This window comes from Ceratotherium simum, chromosome 15 (assembly GCF_057802395.1).
Source record: "Ceratotherium simum simum isolate JZ-2026a chromosome 15, ASM5780239v1, whole genome shotgun sequence".
NCBI classification, from domain to species: domain Eukaryota; kingdom Metazoa; phylum Chordata; class Mammalia; order Perissodactyla; family Rhinocerotidae; genus Ceratotherium; species Ceratotherium simum.
In genome coordinates this window covers 45,891,278-45,910,746 of record NC_141914.1, presented here as the reverse complement: position 1 = coordinate 45,910,746, position 19,469 = coordinate 45,891,278, and the positions used below count along the sequence as shown (strand labels likewise).

Here is a 19,469-nt window from a genome sequence, read left to right as displayed (position 1 = left end):
AAGTAATTTTTTCTATAAATAGACTTGCCAGATCATAGGTTTTTGAGTTGAGTATTGGTTACCATCAATTTTCCTAGAGCTAAAGAGAGCAATAGAAAGGAAGTGGCATGGACAGGTCTGTTTTTTGGGGTGCACAAGAAATCTATCTTGAATAAGTAACTGCATAAGAATGGGTTAGAGACAGACATTTAGATTAATTAGGGAGTTTGTGGCATATGCCAGATGAGAGATAATGAGAGTCAATACCAAATTTAAGCCATGTTAGAGGTACACAGATTTTGTGCACTCATTTTGTGTAGGGCCATTTAATTTCTCCTTTTGCTGGGAAAATAGGCTGGGTGTGTCACGAGTACATTCTTGCTTTCTCTCCTCTGTTGACGTCACAGCTTTGGAAAGCAGTCCTCAAGACTGTGAGGCTGCTTCTTGTTCTGCTTGTCTCCAGGGAGATCCCCGAGTCTCCTTGTCCATGGCTGGCTGCCCTGAGGTTTGTTATCCACAGAGTGTTTGTTGCTAAGTTGGGTGTTTTCTACTATAAAGTCACATAAATCAGAGTCAGTTCACTTCAGGATGAACATAACAGCCTGAAGGACACCAGGCAACACAAAATCATGTTATAAAAACTCTCACCAGGCCATAATTCATCAGATAGTGCCTCTGCTCTGAAAGTTAACAGAAAGCAGAAGGACTCCCTACAGATCACTGAATCATGGCCATATGCCATGGTTGAGTTTGAGGGGTTTCTGACTCCCCACCCCACACCCCACATGCAAACTTACTTCCCACTATCCAAGAACTCCACTTTGGTCACACTAGTTTCATCACGTTTCTCTAAAAAGTCTATGCTTCTTTTTACTCCAAGGTTTTTGCTCATTTCATTCCCCTCGTTTAAAATGTCTTCTTCCTTTTACATTCTAGATTCTTGAGCCCAAAATATATAATGTGGTATAATCCCACGGTACATTTAAAGTACAATAGAAAATAATGTTTTCTAGGAAACAAAAGATTCATGTTTACTAATTTTCTACTGTAAACTTCTTTCTCCAATTGTGTAAAAGTGGTATGACTTGTCTCTATCAGGAAAGGAAGTCCTAAGGGGAGAAACTGTCATATATTTCTCTTTTCTTCCACATAGCACAGTGATGATCACACAATAAAGGCTCAGTGGATACCAGTGGGATGGTTCATGATTCATCCACTATTTGTCATATTATGTCACACCATGCTGTAGCGACCAGCCTCCCTCAATTTCTTTCTTTCACTAACCTATAAACAGGTGTTATGATTATCTCACAGCAATACCTTCCAGAGTGGGGCTATATTGCATTTTAAATCTGACTGAAGATATGAAAGCAATCCCACAATGATAGTTTAACTTACACCTTGGGTATGAGGTATTAACTGTGGTTACTTCCATATGGTATTATAAAAATGAAACAAACCACACGTTTACTGAGCACCTCTACCTGTAACTAAAAAGAAACTATGTTATAGAACCATGGTATTGGTATTGCTTTAGTGAGCCTATCTGTGTCCAACTGCATTGTTCATGCGTTAACTAATAAATTCATTCAAAGCATTTACTGCGGATACAGTCACTATACTGGTCAGCAAGATAAAGTAATTAAGGGGGAAAAATGGCCCTACTCTAGACAGTTACAGTTTAGTAAATAAATATCTTTTCTTTTTCCTCTCTAGACTGGTAAGGAAAAGATTTGTGACAAAGTCAGAGAGTATGAAAATACCTCCTTACTAGGCAACAGATTATTATTTATAAAGGTTAAGAAAAAAGTACATTTGTGTTTGTATATTTTCCTTTATTAAGTTTCTAAAAACACTCTTTTGAACCTTTAAATACAACTAAAATTATTTCAGACTGAAGAAAGAGAAACTTTTTTATGGGATAACTATAATTCGCCTTTACTACTCTTAAAATCCAGAAGAAGGCTCTATTAGTAATTATTATCTTTCAACAATCTGATCTTGCCTAACACCAATGAAACCACTAGCTCTAGAGACATCAATATTGTGTAGTGAGAGAGAAAAGCCTTTGCGATGTGGTGTTCATTAACTCATTTTTCAATATAATAATCCGTTTGTTGTTTTGAACACTTTTACTTCTATAAAACAATTTTTTTTATTCTAATCTTATTTTATCCTCTAGTCAGGGGTAGGCTGGTCTGGGAAGAGTGGAGAAAGAAGGACACGCAATAATGGAATTTCAGACAGCTCAGGGGAGTGACGTCACCAAGATGGCAGAGTAGGAGATCCCAGCCTCCATCTTCCTACAAAGAACAACAATTAGACAGCTATCCAAGAAAGAAAATAGCTCTGAGAGAGCTCAGGAATCCACTTCAGAAGTGTCAGCAACATAGTGGAGCAAAATAACCTGAGAGTAGCCACACAAAAAGGGTAGGAAGAACAGTTTCATTTGGCCTGCATCATCTCATCGCCCGGGCCGGCGCTGCTGAGTGCCAAGAGGAAACTCCCTGGCCAGAGAGTTCTCATCACAGGAAAACAACAGAATTAGCGACTGCCTTCCTCAGCCTTTCAGGGCCCTGCCCAAAGGTCCCAACTCCAATAACTGGCCTTGACTGCCAGGCGTACCAGCAGCTGACCCCTGGGGTAGTCATCCCTACACACCACTGGCCCCGACTCCCTTCACCAGCCTCTGTGTTGTGTGTGCACCCATGGCTAGCTCCTGCAGCCACAGGAGTGCATGCCGACAGCGAAGGCCCCCACAGCTACTCGTGTACCAGGAGCCAGTCCCATCCTCTGTCACAGGCCTGTACTGCTGCATGCTCCTGCAGATAGCCCCTGTAGTGTGAACCTGCGTGCTGCTGGTACCAGCTCCTGTCACTGGACTCCACTGCACTCCACCTGCAACTAGTCCCTGCAGCTGCACGAGTGCACACTGACAGCCTGAGTCCCACAGCTGCATGTGCACCCAGAGTTGGCCCCGGCCCCTGCCACTGATCCAGGCCCTTGCCAAGGTGTGTATGCCTGCAGCCAGCCCCTGCCACCACGGAGGCACCTGCAGCCAGCTCCACAGCTAAGAACGTGTATACCACCAGCTCCAGCCACCACCACCACCACCTGCCCTAGTCCCTTGCTGCTGAGGACCCCCACAGCCCTTGCAGCCACTCAGGACCCCCTACAGCTCTTGCTGTTAAGTATCATGCAATTGTCAATGTCATAGACCTCAGCTGCCTGAGCCAATGAGATACACCATCGCAAATCATGACCAATTTGTGAATTTTCCACTTTTCTTCTTGTCATTGACTTCTAGTTTCATACCATTGTTGTCAGAAAAGATGCTGGATATGATTTTAATCTTCATAAGTTAAGACTTTTTCTGTGGCCTAACATAGGCTCCATACTGTAGAATATTCCATGTGCATTTGAGAAGAATGTGTATTCTGCTGCTGTTGGATGGAATGTTCTGTAAATGTCTGTTAAGTCCTTCTGGTCTTATGTCTAGTTTATGGATTTTCTGTCTGGGTGATCTATGCATTGTTGAAAGTAGAATAGGAAAAGCCCCTACTATTATTGTATTGCTGTCTATTTCTCCCTTCAGGTCTGTTAATATTTGCTTTATATATATTTAGATGCTCTTGTGTTGGGTGCATAAATATTTACAAATGTTACATCCTCTTGTTGGATCGACCCCTTTGTCATTATATAACAACCTTCTTTGTCTCTTATTACACTTTTTGTCTTAAATAAGTATAGTATTCGTTGGGTTTCTATTTACACGAAATATCTTTTTTCATTTCTTTACTTTCAGTCTGTGTGTGTCCTTAAAGCTAAATTGAGTCTCTTGTAGGCAGGATATAGTTGGGTCTTGTGTTTTTATCCATTCAGCCACTCTATGTCTTTTCATTAGAGAATTTAGTTCATTTACATTTAAAGTAATTATTGATAGGAATGGACTTACTTTTGCTTTTTGTTAATCATTTTATGGCTGTTTTGTAATTCCTTTGTTCCTTTTTTCTTATCTTGTTCTCTTCCTTTGTGATTTGATGATCTCCTGTAATGGTATGGTTTGATTCCTTTCTCTTTATCTTTCGTATATCTATTACAGGTTTTTACTTTGTGGGTACCATGAGGCTTATATAAAACATTTTATGTATGTAACAGTCTATTTTAAGCTGATAACAACTTAAGTTTGAAAGCACACTAAAGCTCTATATTTTTATTCTCCCACTCCCCACATGTTTTATGTATTTGATGTCACAATTTACATCATTTTACATTTTTTATCCACTAAAAATTACTATATTTATAGTTATTTTTAATACTTTTGTCTGTTAACCTTTATACCAGATTTATAAGTGATTTACCCACCACCATTAAACATTAGAATATTATGAATTTAACTATATATTTACCCTTACCAGTGAAATTGATACTTTCGTGTATTTTCTTGTTACGAATTAGTGTTCTTTCATTTCAGCTTGAAGAACTCTCTTTAACATTTCTTGTAAGCCTGGTCTACTGTTGATGAACTTCATCTTTAGCTTGTCTAGAAAACTCTTTATCTCCCTTTTGGTTCTGAAGAGCCACATTAGTAGAGTATTCTTGGTTGGCAATTTTTTTCTTTCAATACTTCGAATATATCATCCCAGTCTTTCATGGCATACAAAGTTTCTGCTGCAAAATCTGATGGTAGTCTACATAACAAGTTGTTTTTCTCTTGCTGCTTTTAAGATTCTCTCCTTGTCTTTAACTTTTGACAGTTTAATTATAATATGTCTCGGTGTAGGTCTCTTTGGATTCATTTTATTCGGAATTTTCTAGGATTCCCGGATCTGAATGTCTATTTCTTTCCCTAGGTTAGGGAAATTTTCAGACATTTTTCTTTGAATAAGCTTTCTTCCCCTTTCTCTCTTCTTCTCTGGGACCCCTGTAATATGAATATTGATCCATTTGCTTATGTCCCATAGGTCCTTTAAGCTATCTTCATTCTTTTTTCTTTTTACTCTTCTGATTGGATAAATTCTAATGCCCTGTCTTTGAGTTCACTGATCTTTTCTTGTGCTTGATCTAGTCTGATATTGAATCCTTGTATTGAGTTTTTCAGTTCAGTTATTGTATTCTTCAGCTCTGTGATTCCTGTTTGGTACTTTCTTATATTTTCTCTCTCTTTATTGAAATTCTCACCTTGTTCATGCATTGTTCTCCTGACTTTGGCAAGCAAATTTATGACCATTATTTTGAACTTTTTATTAGGTAAATCACTTATCTGTATTTCATTAAGGCTGTTTCTGGAGTTTTATCTTGTTCTTTTGTTTGAAACATATTCCTTTGTCTCCTCATTTTGCTTGGCTCTCTGTGTTTGTTTCTGTGCATTAGGTAAACAGCCCTCTCTCCCAGTCTTGATGGAATGGTCTCATGTTGGAGATGAACCTTGTCATTCAGCCCGGCCCTAGCTCGTGGTTGTCTCTCAAACCTTTTTGACTGTCCAAGCCTCCTTCTTTGTTCTTAGTGGCTCCCAGTAGTTGAATGTGTGCCAAGACCTGTCAGTGTCCCAAAGGAGAGGTTTCCAGTCAGCACCTAGATACAGGCTAATTGGAAGCCATACTTCTGAAGTAAGCAAATAAACCTCTTTCAGGGAAACACTAGGAGATGGGCATTTCTGCTTACTCCCTCTGTGCTGAGCCCTGGAGGGATAGCCAGTTAAGAATTTTTTCTTTATTTCATGGGTCTCTACAGTCCTGTGAGACCCATGAAAGCAAGCCCTGTTGGCCACCAGAGCCAGGTGATCAAGGATGCATCCAATGGGTGGCAGCTGCAAAAGCCAGAGTGCCAGATGTATGCACAAGCTCTTTTCAGAGAGACACTGGTGATTGGGAGCAAGGCAAAGGAAGAATGTGAAGATGGCACCTGCCTGCCTCCCTGGTTTCTGGAGAGAGTTGCAGTTGGCCTCTAGATGTGTGTTAAATTAGAAGTCTGCCCCTCAGGCTGCAGCTTTTAAGATATGGAAATAGGCCTCTTTCAGGGAAAGACTGGGAGATGGGCATTTTTTGCCTGCTGCTTCTGCACTGAGCCCTGGGGGAAGAGCCACAATAAGTCTTCACAAGGCCATTAAGAATTCTTTCTTTCTTTGCTATATTGTGTTGGCTTTCAGGACTAGGTGTTTTGGAGGCCCATCCCTCAGGTGAAAGTCTTAAAAGTTAGGGCACTAGAGGTTGGATCCAAACACTTTTTCCTCAGAGAGAAGCTGACAGTTGTGAGTTCCCTCATAATTGTATGTCACTGTGATGGGGTGGGGTTTATGGCAGATATGTCTCAGCCTTTCTTACCCATTTTGATGTGGATTTTTTCTCATTTTCCTGATGTGTAGGAATCACTCAGCTAGTTTCTGGAATTTTTCAGAGGGAATTGTTCCATGTGTAGCTGTAGATTCAGTGTGCACGTGGGAGGAGGTGAGTTCAAGAGCGCCATCTTGGACTGGAACCCAATAAGGCTTATACTCAATGTTTTTAACACAGGATTAATTTCCCCACCATCTGCCTCTAAGCTTGTCACGATAATGAAATGAGATATGTAGGTGTAAAGCACTTTGAAAAGAGTGGGGCCTTATATAAATATAAAGGATGGTTGGTTTGGCATGCCTGAATAAGAATGAATTCCAGACTGGACAAGAAGAGTATACAGTTTGGCTCATCTCTTCTCATTACATGCAAGGCATATACAAATCTCTTTCTTGCTTATGAAGCTGCAAATAAAGCCAATTTAGTCTAAGCATTCTATCATGGACCAGGTTCTTTAGAAGTCCCGATATTTGTTGCCAGGTTCTTTTTGAAAGAAATAGCAAGGTGGCTGGCTTATATTCCAGTTGTTCAGGCTGCCAAATGAGTCTTGAAAAACAAAACAAAACAACTTTCTCCAGCAGCACATAGAGAAGTCTCCTTTTTCCTCCCTCCTCACTCTTTCATTTTAATCTTTTGTAATGTGTTGTTTCCAGATTAAAAAAGTGTAAACAAAACATGCCTATTCTGTAGTTTCTATTATCCAGTGCAAATTGGAAAAAGAAATCCTAATGCTTCTTAACCTTCTTTAAAAATTCCTTTGTATAAATAATTTATTTCCAAATATTGGTGTTCCTTGCATGATTTGGATGGGGTGGAGTGGAGTAGAAACAGGATTCCTATCAACCTATTGCAGCTAATGCTTTTTTCCTGAACTACAGCATAATCAGAGTAGGCAGTTTCCCGGGATTTGTGTGATCACTATGCTGGGGATAAAACTCTGCAAAGATACCTTTGGCATTAGGGAAGAAGTGGTTGCTACATTTGGGAGAAAACTATCTCAAAGAAATAAAAGGATATCATAGGTTTCTTTTTACTCTTTATTTCTAAGAAATGTATTTCCCCAGGCATATAGAAGATGATCAAATTGAATTGTATTTTATCATAATATAAATTGTGGAAACAACTGGGAAATATAACTTTTAAATATTAAATGGAATTTGACCCTTTTGAATATGTAGATTTGAATATTTAACATCACATTTTCCTGGTAAGTTATATCTTTTATGTGTTCTGTACTGTCTCAAGTTAGTGTGCTAATTTCCCTTGTGTAGTTTCATGAGATAATATTTTCATTCACTAACAACATTTCATATGCATTAATAACATCAACACAGCCACATTTCCCTGTATGCCAGCTTCAGGGTTGTAAGAGATGTAGGGACATTTGTTAAGCCCAAGTAAATATTAAATATCACTTGAGAGAGAGGGAGAGTAATAATGGCATTTGCCGCCAGCCCTAAGTTCCTTTGAGATGTATATGAATACATAGGACTTATTCAGTCTATTAAACAGATGCTCATTCAGCTGTAGTGCATATGTTGGTTTTCAAACACAGTTTTGGAGTGCTATGGTGGGTGGATAGGCAAATGTGAAAATTCCAGGTATGCATTTGGGGATGCCATTTAAAGTTTTATTTTATCAAATTTAATTTAAACATTGACCTCGAAGGTGTACAAATGGTATTAGTACTAATAAATTTTGGAAAAGTAATAAGGAATAGAGTAAAGTGTTAAGGAAAATAGTACCTAATATTTTAAGGAATTTTTTAGATTAAATTATATTTTAAATGAAATAAATTTATCATTAATTTTTGTCTGGAATTTTACTTAGTCCAATAACCAGATATGGATTTTCAGTTGTTCCTCTCTGCTATTTGTTTTGTCATGTGACATTCTGAACTGTTTTATAAGTAATTGTTTTAAAGTTTAAATATTACAACTCCTTCAATTAGGGAAGCCATTTCTTAATACTTTAGCTCAAAAAAAGGAAGAAAATATATTTCTTTACACTATTCCGAGACAGCAAAAAGGTACTGAAGGTTTTTTTAATAGAAATATAAAATAAAAAAGAGGTTTAAAAGAAAAGATGTTTATGAAAGTATTTTTTCCCTCTGTGTTTTTGCTACTCTGGATGTACAAGAATGTATAAAATAATGAAAAACAAACAAACAAATAGAAACCCTTAATACTGAATGCTAGCATTTTTTTTTCTTTTTCTTTCAGCTCTCAGGAGAAGTGATTTTGCAAATTGCCAACGAACCAGTTCTGCCCTTTAATGCTCTCGATATAGCTTTAGAAGTTCAAAACAACCTTAAAGGTAATTTTTCTTGAATTATAGTAATTTTAGCAAATGAAAAATCATTCAACTAATTTTCAACAAGGAATGGATAAAATCATCTACTACCTTGCTAGTTATGGCAATGCAGCTCTTCCCTTCCTATAGAGGATTATCAAGAGAAGGGCTGAGAAGAACTTTAGTTGCCATGTCAACAGGAATGAAGTATACTGATGGATGAGCATCAGACTTTAAAGGATGTTCCACCTACTTTCTTTTATCAAGGAGATTATAATTTCAAGCTTCTGTTATTTATATACAGGTTCCACATGGAAAAATGTAGTTTAGGGATTTTTATTTATTATTATTATTTTTTAATGCTTGTACCTAACATTCAGTCAGTTCGAACAAGATTGGCCCAGAAGTTTCTTCTTTGGGCTTGGTTTCTTTAAGGTATGGGACCCCATTCCATTTCACTGAAGTGTTGGCTCATCCCTACATTAGGAATGACAATAAGGAAACGAAGGTTTTATTTCTGTAGTCTCTATTTCAACAACTTCATGTTTGGATTCTTTCTGCAGAATTCTGACACGACCCGAATAATTACCTTCATGTCCTCTTTATTTACATACAAATCTTTCAATTAGGTTTCTGCATTAACCACATGCAAAGGGAAGTATTGTAATTCAAGAATGCACCTTCCTCCTCCTCTTTAAGTCACACATCTTACTATCAGGTCTGTAATGAGTCATTTGTAGACATGTACTTCTCCATACAAATGCCGATATTTTTACTATAGTACTTAAGCAGTGATCCTTGGAAAATGGATCATTCTAAAGAGCCAAATATTTCTAGTATCTGAAAGTTTAATGCTTTTTTGTTTTTATTTTGACTACCTGGATTGCTTAACCTAGAGAATACTAGAACACAATTTATTTTCCCCTCTGTGATTCTTATGACTTTTATTATAGTGGCTGTAAAACCATGACCTTGGGAGCAACTGACCTGTTTAGGGCTATTTGCTCTATGCTAAATGGACTCATATTACTCTACTTTTGGCATATTTAAGTCGGTCTCTATTTTTTCTACGTTTGTCAAGCTTCTATCTCACTGTTGTCAGTCACTCTGTCTTCCACTTCTAATTTGCTATTTCTAGAATGTTTTGGGCATAGAAACAGAGTAACCAAGTATATGACACTTTACAAAATAAGAACAGATGTAAATCTTATATTTTATAAGGGCTTATATATTTATAACGTATAAATAAGGGCTGAAAAGTTGCTGTGAATAATAAACATTATCCTTTCTGCAAGGATTTCCTTTAAGCATCTATTTTATTTGTTCTGTAGACTATTTTGCTTTTTCTTTAGTTTTCATTTTTATACTTTAGAAAATTCAGTTGGTACTGCATATTATACTTAAAACTTTCAGAGAAAAAAAGGAGGAGATTATTACTTATAATTCGTAAAGACTTGTTCATCTATAAAGGAATAACTGCCTTGCATAGAAAGGAGTCACAAAGAGTAAACTGCAAAATACTAATATTGAATGATAGAATTATAAATGATTTGCAAGTTGCTTTTATGAGTCCAAATTTTCTATGATAAATGTATATTTGTAATAAAGACATGAGTTTTTTTGTTTAATTAAAGAAATAAAGCCAGCAACAACAACAAAAAAAGTATTAGCAATACTGTCATTTTAAATGCCAAGTTCTATTCTTTTTTTAAAAATCAGGTTAATTTTTAAAAATTCATAAGTAAACACAACATTTTAACATTATAATTACCCTATGAGCACTTTAAGTAATGCAGCCTACTTCTGAAGGTCAATAAAAGTCTTAATGGATCATTGTTAGAATTATATTATTACTCTATCTTATGTGAGGGTACTTAGGGATCCCTTTCAAACTCTAAAGAAAGTGTAATCTCTCTCTCCAGAAAATTAAAAAAAGTTTACATATAGTCCCCATGGACTTTATAGGATCTCCTGAAATTGTTTCTTCATTCATTTAACAAATATTTATTGAATATCCACCGTATGCCTGGTATAGTTCTATGACCAAAAAAACCAAAAAAACAAAAACAAAAATCTCAGCAGCTAAGTAAATAAAACAAAGTTAAAATTCCTGCTCCTAAGAAACATACATAGATAGTGGGATAAAATTGGAATAAGTCAAAGCAGTTTTTAAATTGACATTATGTTCAAATTGTTCTCTAATATCAATCATTTTGGAACAAATTTGCATTCTCAAAGTAAGTGTTACAGCAGAACTGACTGTAGTTGTATCTATAGTATAGAGGAGAGATCTGGTCTGGGGATATAAATTTGGGAGGTGTCCCAGATAGATTTCTAAGGGATTGAGGGTAGAAAGAAAAGACAAGGTCTAAGATTTCTGAGGCACCCCTACATTTAGAAATTGGGTGAATAGGTGGAATCAGAGAAGGGGTGGCCAAACAGTCAGAGAAAAACCATGTGAATATGATATCTTGAAGCCAAGTGAATGAAATCTTTCAAAGAGAAGGGAATAATCAACTGTGTTAAATACTGCCGATAGGTAAGAAAAATGAGGACTGACAATTGACTACTGGATTTAGCAATTTGGAGGTCATTGGTGACCTCCAAACCTCTCCACAAAAACAGTTTTAGTGGAGCAGTATAAGAAAAAGCCTGATTAGATGGGTTCAAAAAAGAGTGGTTTATAGAAGTCATAAAATCGGGGCACGTGATGGTACATGGTAAGGATGGAGTTGAGAAGGTTTAGCATTTTTATTTTGATGAGAATGATTTAATGGAGAGTCAAGATTGATCAGAGAATGAAGGAAGAATTGCTGGACTTATTTTCTTGAGTAGGGGCATCGTAAGAGTAGAGGACTTTACCTTATGAAGACAATAGTTCATCCATCCTTCACAAAGGTCAAGGAAAGCAGAGCATGTGGAAGATGGGTAAATGTGGTGGTGGAAGCTCTTGGCAAGTCTCTTTAGATTAAAAAAGCAATAAAATAGTTGTTTAGGAGGGTGGGAGAGTAAATGAACTATGAAAATGTGATAAGTATTTGGGCAGCATTAAGAGCGCAGGAGAAATAAATGTTTTAGATGAGATAATTAAATGTAATTGTGAATTTTTCCAGCCTTCAGCTGGGGATTCAGGCATAGAATAGGCAGAGTTGGATTTAAGGGCTAGGGCGTTGCTGGGAGAGGGGCAATGAACTAGGTAAGACAAAGAAAACTGAGAGTGTTTGCAAAGGGGTGCTCATAGTGATAGACCAAAGTATCTAAACTGGGTATGGCATAAAGTGAGAATATGAAGGGAATGAGGGTAAACACAAAGGAAGGAGGGTCAATAGACTTTATTTCTTGGTAAGATCAAAGATTGAGAGTAAGTGAGCTAAAAAGACTCATTCACTGGTGGCCAGCAAATGGGATTATTGAAAATGTGATTATACAAAGAGTGCAGATATTGGTAATGACAGTGTCCAGGCTAGGGTATGACCATGGAAGTGTAGCAGGTGATCATTAGAGGAAAAGAGGCTAAGAAGAGAGGTCAGAATATGTAGCTATTAAAATTGCCAAGGATAAGACAGGAGTCATTCTTGTAAGATGAAGTCACTGAACGAGGACCTAAAATCTACAAAGAATGAGCAATGACCTTGAGATAATTCATATTGTTCTTCTAGGGCTAGTGGAACAAAGCGCAGGGGAGAAGAAAGAAACACCACCTGAGAGGGTTGCAGTGGAAGAATGTCAGTAGGGGAGAGACAGGTTTCAGTTAAAGCAAGACAGTAAAGAAAATATTCTGAGAATAGGCCAGTTTAATAATCCTTTCTTTAATAGTTATATCTAAAAGCATTTCAGTACAGGGAGAAAGCAAAACTGCAATCACTCTGCAGATTTCCACTGCAGGCCAGGCACTACTGAATCTAGATCAACCTCTCCCTAAAACACAAGCTTCTCTGGTGGATGAGCCAGGAGCATATCAGCTTCTTACTCTTATATCGGACTGCTTCTGCTATAGGTGAAGAACTTTTTCTTTGGTTCATGGCTATTTCTGAATTTTGTTTCTTTTGATATGAAACTCCTTGAGTCTCTCTTGTCACTTTCAGTCAGAGAGATGTGGCTAGACTTGAGGTGTACTCATACTAAGAAAACAAAGCAAAGCTAAAACAAAATGTAACAAAAAAATAGGCAAAAAAAAGTCTTTTACCATCACCTGGCTATAAATATTTGATCAAAGTGATATGATTTATCAACGTTAAGCTATATCTTTTTGTATTTTAGTCATCATGATTCAAAATTATTTGCTCAAAATTATTTGATCATAATCAAAGATTATTCAAATATTTGCTAAATTGTAGCCAATTTGGTATACCTGTTCTATTTTGAGTACTTTGGTTATAACCTTATCTCTAAAATAGAATACTTTAATGTGCTAATATGTGAATAATGGACACCACTTATCAACAACTAAATAAATATTTTTGTTTCAATTTTAGCTACAATGCTAGATGATTTCATTAGCTAAACAGAGCTCTTGTACCATGTTAAATGAAACATATATTTATACTGCTTTATACAAGATTTAATTATTGATATATTTTCTTACTTGGTTATGACAGTTAGCAGTGATTAGTCTTAAGTTCTCAATTACAGTTAAAAAAAAAAGTGACCTTCAAGTCTGAACTATAAAATACTGTTTCTCCTTACTGCAAAAAGTTTAAGTATGAAGGTCTCTGAAACCCAATTGCATTTTCAATGGTGTAATTTTTACCCCTTGACAACTGGCCATCTTGTTTATTTATTACACTAGTTTACGGTAGCAGCAGACCGTTCTCTACCGTTCTCACAACCACCAGAAAGAAGGATAATTTATCAGTCAATAATTTGTTTGAGTTGATTTATTGGATGGTTCTTGAAAGCTCATTTTGACTGAGTGACCTTGGCTGTTAATATTTGGTCAATGGCAAACACATAATAGTTAGAGAATGAATATTTATATGTGGTGCATGGAGATATAGTGTAAATAGTGACTGATAAGATAACTGATACACTTCAGATGTACTTGTGACAAATAAAATTATGTCAAAAAATTCACATACAAGGCAATAGTACTAGTTTGTGGGGGCAGAAGGGGGAGTCAAGAATAAATAAAGTACCACCACATTCTTGAACCTGGAAGAATACTAAGGAGTGAGAACATAATAACCTTACTAAGTTTACTGTTTCTCACTTTACCCACTCTTTAATGTGTAAAATAACACTTCAAAATAATTAACAACTATATAATTCTGATGCATTTTGTTTAATACTGCTATTTTTCTTTGTCAGAATTCTGGATTTTAATTATTTACCATTATTCTAAAAACTACAAATGACCAAATGAAGTAAAAGTCATTTTCATTTGATCTGGCTATGTACACATTTATTTAGTGCAAGCCAGACTCAGCAGGAAACATAATTTCAAACTGTGTGGCTTGTTGCCACCTCTTGATTGTCTCACTAAATGTAAAATGGTTGTTGGCAGCATTTCCTCCTGTTCTTCGAAAAACTGACAGTGCTGATTTGATCTGACTTTTTTTCTTTTTTATTAGCTCTGATAATTCCTTAGCGTCAATCACTTCATTTTAGAAGGACAGAGAGTATTTCAATGTGACGATGGCAGTGAGGCAAGCCCTCTGTGTTCTGTTAGATTTGTAGTTTCATACTTTCAAATGTCACTTTGGTTCTTTTCTACAATCACAAATGATTGAGACCCATCTAATGTCTTTTTTTCTTTCTGAGTAATATAAGATGAATTTCCCAATTGGCAAAATTATGTATGCTCTGTATAAATTGCGTGATTTTAGTCCTCAGTCCATCTGTCTCCAGTCTTGGTTTTAATTACCACCAATCCCAACTTTGGACTGGCCTATAGCTAGTAAAGGACGGGTACACTAGGTACCTGGCCCTGTGCCCTTACTAAGAAATCCAAAGCCATCCATCTAAAATCCAAACAATTCCAAGAAAAGATTTTGTTCCCATGGACATTCTGAAACAGGCTAGATTTCTGATGATTTGACCTGAAGTGGCATTTCTGGGACTGACCTTTTGGTGCGACCAAGACTTAAACTCGAAAGCATTCTCTGAGAAGTATTTTACCTTGCTTGCTCAAATTGACAGAGAAATCTGATAAGAGATTGGCCATCTGTTGGGTACAAATTCCTAAAAATTTAGTATCAATCCCCCTTATATTTTTGTATGGATTTTGACTACATAACTATATTAAAGATTGTATTACATTTATTGATATTCCACATCTAGTTCAAAAAAGGATTTGAGACAGCTGGATCTGCAATGAAATCTGATTGTCTCTATATTGTCAGTGTCTGTCTCACCAAACTAGTTTTTTCCTTACCCCTATTTCTCTTTGAACTCATGTTTTTATTGCATAGTGTCCCATAGTTATTACCCCAAGCATGTTGTCCCTCTTGTATTCCTCAGAATTATACTTTCTTTTCTTTTATCTCCTGTCTCACAATTTGTTACTCTTCATACAGTTTCCCTTTGAGATCATCATTTCCTTCCCTACACTGAGTACTTCATCCAAATTCCTTTAAAGCTTTCTTTTCAGTACCTCCATTTTATATGTGTCACTACCTTGATTGAAATGTTAGTGACTTCTGATTTTCCCTACTCTCCCATCATAGTAATCATCTATTGTATTGTGAATTATTTTCCCTAAGTATATTTTTAGGATAAAATCCTGTGCACATGGCGGGATAGTACTACAATCTGTTCTTCTATGAGTGTTGCCTCACTGGCAACACTTTTAAAGTTGTTTTTTTAAGATACTTTTAACTTGGCTTGTAATAGAGCATAAAATACCCTTGCCCTCATGTTTATTAATTTTATTCAAGCCTTTTTTTTTTCTTTTTCAGTTTCTTGATTTAGCCAAAACATAATTAAACTCACATGTGTTATTAAATATACAACTCCAACTTTCTGCCTCAGGAGGAAAGGAATAAAAAATAAAACACACATGAATTTAATTCATTCAATAAAAATTTTGCTCACTCTTCCGAAGCGGCCAATAACTAGATCATGTAGTTGCAAACACGATACAGCATCTTTGGACCATATAAAGAGGCTCTGGTTCAATTTCTGTACCAGACAGACAGACCCCGTTGGGAGAACCCATTCTGTGCAGTATGTTGAAAGTCTTGCTAACTTTTCTTCTGCCATGGCTTCCTGGATCATTTGGATAATATTTAGAATATAAGATAATCTTTAGAATGTGTTGCCTAGTTTTTAAAAAGTGGCCAACCTAATTAGTGGCCATGCCTAATACCACTTTGGCATCTTTGCAAAAAGGATTCCTATTGTATTCAGTTTAGACATAATTATCCACTGTCTTCTGGCATATTGCATTTTCAAATAATATCCTTTTATCTATGCATTGTAAAATCAATGTTAGATTATTTGAGTATCAACAGTGCACCAGCTCCCACGCTTCTTTCTCTACCTGCATTTTTGTTTGTTTAACTTCTTTAAATAACCAGCTGAGATGATTCATTGTGATTCATACTAAAGTAGGCAGCATGTAGAATAGAAAATGTAGGATAATAAAGGACTGTTGTTTCCCCTGGCTGAAATCATATTGGCAATTTCTTTTCTTCTCTTTAGTGGATGCCACAAGATGTTCTTAAGATGACATTAAGTAACATACTTTTTCCCCCCAAATAATCTTCTATTCTGCTTTTAACCACTGTGTTATGCAGAACATAAATCATACTTTTTCTTGTCCCTATAGATCAGTGAAGTCTAAGCTGATTGTGCAATTGTTAGCACCTTTAAAACTGTGATAAGCTCATCCATAGAAGAATAGGTCCTGTGAAATACTACTAAAGTAAAAGGCTATGTTTGTTTGATATAAGAATGTAGTTTTAGAGTATGACCAGTATATTTCACTCTTAATTTAAGATGAAATTGAGTGGGTCTTTAAAAATACAGCCACAAGATAGAACCAAAAGATAGGAAAATGGAAATCAACTAAAATCTAAAACTCTTTGGAGTATGAAACTCTGAAGAGAGACCACAATAGTAGGTAGTGTTGTGAAATTCTTTGAAATAGGACAGTTACAAATTTGTCCAAGAGATTGTAAAGCAGACTTAGTACACATGGGTTTATGCCCAGCCGAAAGTCACCAAGATATAAAGAGCCTCAGGATAAGAGGTAGTTTGTGCAGGTCGCAGATCCTGGCAAGTTAGAACATGTGGAGATTCAGTGGGTGCAGTCAGCACTGTAGTTTCTGGTCTTACCCAGTAGTCTTAGAGGCCTTATGGAGAGGACATGTATGAAGTACCTTTGAGCTTCTGATCTACTGTTGGAAGGTATTTTAGGATCCTGTATCAAGGGTCCTCAGGAGGAACAAGTTTTCTGGGAAGCACCTTGGCACTTTAGGGGTCACTCCACAAAGCCCCAGGTATTGTGGTAAGTGCCTACCATTCATTGTGACTTTTAGCCTTACACTAGCCTCATTAGCCTTACACTAGCCTCAGGAGCTGAGGTGGGTATAGTTAAGAGCAATTTAGAGATTAAGAAATTGAACATCAGAGGGATTTGTGTCTTACGTAGGTGTGTACATCTAAGTGGTAGGGTTAGGGCTTGAATATAGGTCTATCAGATTCCAAAGCCCCTGCGCTTTCCACTATACCACACTGCCTCCCAAACTGCCTTGAGGGAAGAATGCTGCAGGGTGATGACTGGCTGGAAGGCAGGAGTAGAGATATGTTTCCTTCAGTATGTTTCAGAGCCTCTCCTGAATTAGTTTGCCTAGATCTCAATACCCACTGACTAGGAATTCCTCCCTCCTCTTCAATTAATATTAACACTGCGTATAATATCCAGCTCTGTCCTTTCTATAACAAGCTAGAAAAATGGGAAATGTTTAAGTAAGAGGTAGATTCATCCTCTAGAAGGCTGAGGACTGAGGGAAGAGAAAGGAAGACTAATCAATATTATTGTTTGCAGATGGAACACCCTACCTCAACTGCTTTGATGTAAAGTCCCAGGGCTTTCAAGAGTTCCATTTGAGATGCCCTTACCTTCTGGGCAATTCCATGATTTGTGCTTCAAGTTTTACTTCTTCCCTGGGATCTACTTAGAATATTCTTATATATAATGAACTCGTCAGTTATCTGCATGACGTTTATTTCATTTGATACTTATTTATTCTCTGTTTGTGGATTATTTCTAACTAGATTGGGAATTTATTAAGGTTAGAGATTTAGTCTTATATGTCCTTGCTTCTCTCCCAATACTTACAGAACAACACACAAAATAGGACTCAATAAATATTCACTGAAAATACATTTGTATTTTTCTTCAAGATGGAGGAAAAAATGCAAACTGTTTCCACTTGAAATTTAGAAATACATTTCAATTGTCTCTTGAATAATATCAAGATAATTTCACTAGGCAGTCTCAATTATTTTGTATTATATTAAGGTTGGTTTTTAATATTTATCACAAATCAGCATATTCTGCCATTTTAAAAAATGTATTAATGGTAGGCTTTCACCAGGAGCAAAGATGTAAAAGGATCATTTTTAAAGGTTGGTTGTTTAGTTCCTTTACTCTTTATACTATTTCTTTCCTTGTTCTTTGGAGGTTTGAGATGCCAGCCCATGGAAAGAAAAAATGGCTCCAGATTCTTAGGCACCACAAAATAAAATTTGGAATCTTTATTAATGTGTGTATGGGGAGGAATGGGATACAGTTGTGGGGAGGGGGTCATGAATTGGAGGAAGTGATAAGAAGTAACATTTCTGAGAATAAAATCATTACTAAAGTTGTTACAGTATTTTCTTCAGGCCTTTAAAAAATTAGTTGGTAGTAATTTGTGTTTAACTTGTGTACTCTGATAATAGTAACTTGCATTTATAAGTGATTTATAGGCTTAGAAATTGAAATAATCATCTTTCCCATTTTCCCCAAGGAAGCTGAAGGACAGTAGTATTAAGTAATCTATTCAAGACCACATTGATAGTAATAAGTAGACGAGGCTTTTATCTGGGTTTTGATACCAAGTCCTTGGTCTTTAGACTCCATCTACATGTAGCTTCAAGATAATTGTATTAACTCTCTGTGAGAGAAAATTCTAGCTCCAAGTTCATTTTCTTAGGTCAAATGGACTTATTACTTATTAAACCTGAACTGTTAAGAGCCTCAATTAGTCCTCTCTTCTCTAACATTCACTGTTCCCCAAATGAAGTTTTATATGTTCTCAGTTTTTATGAGTTATTGGTAGGTAGGCTATATTTGAATTCAATTTAGTGTAATTAAACTTATTATTACCCTAAAACAGCCTCTTATCTTCTTTTTTTTCTTTTCCTTTGCAACTATTATTGATTTTTAGCAAGAAAGTAAATAACATTTGTTGATGCTCCTCATGAGCCAAACATCTTGCTGAGTGATTTTGTAGGCATTATTTAATATAATAATATATCTCAAATAAGACATTACCTTATAATTCAACATTCACTCAACAAAACTGTTAATAAATGACTACTGTGTGTCAGGTATTGGCTAGGATCTAGAGATACAAAGAGAGGTAAAATGTATTTGCTGATCTTGTGGGGTTCTTTTCAGTTGAGGAAAGGAGAGAGGCAAGGCAGATAAGGATAAAAATACTACAGATGCTATGATCAAACTCATAATTGATCAATAATAAGATTGATCATAATTGATCAATACATAATTCAAACATTCATTCATTAAATGATATGCCAGACACAGTTTTAGGTGCTGGGGAAATGGTGGTCAACAAAACAGGCAAAAATCCCTTCCCTCACAGAGCTAACATTCTAGTAGGGATGCTAAAGATCAGGAAGGAACAATCATTT

At 36.3% G+C, this 19,469-nt stretch overlaps 1 protein-coding gene and 1 pseudogene across 10 annotated transcripts in view; one reads left to right on the top strand and one right to left on the bottom strand.

Annotated features, from left to right (window-relative positions):
* LOC106800933 (putative ATP-dependent RNA helicase DDX5 pseudogene) overlaps window positions 1-871 on the bottom strand; it is a 56,036-nt pseudogene extending 55,165 nt beyond the window's left edge.
* Window positions 1-19,469, top strand: part of NAALADL2 (N-acetylated alpha-linked acidic dipeptidase like 2) — a 1,131,941-nt gene that overhangs the window by 1,055,028 nt on the left and 57,444 nt on the right. For all 10 annotated transcript variants that reach the window (XM_087440003.1, XM_087440001.1, XM_087440004.1 and 7 more), the window contains one exon: window positions 8,537-8,630. In XM_087440003.1, coding sequence (XP_087296129.1) covers window positions 8,537-8,630 — 94 coding nt within the window. The remainder of the gene's footprint in view (window positions 1-8,536; window positions 8,631-19,469) is intronic.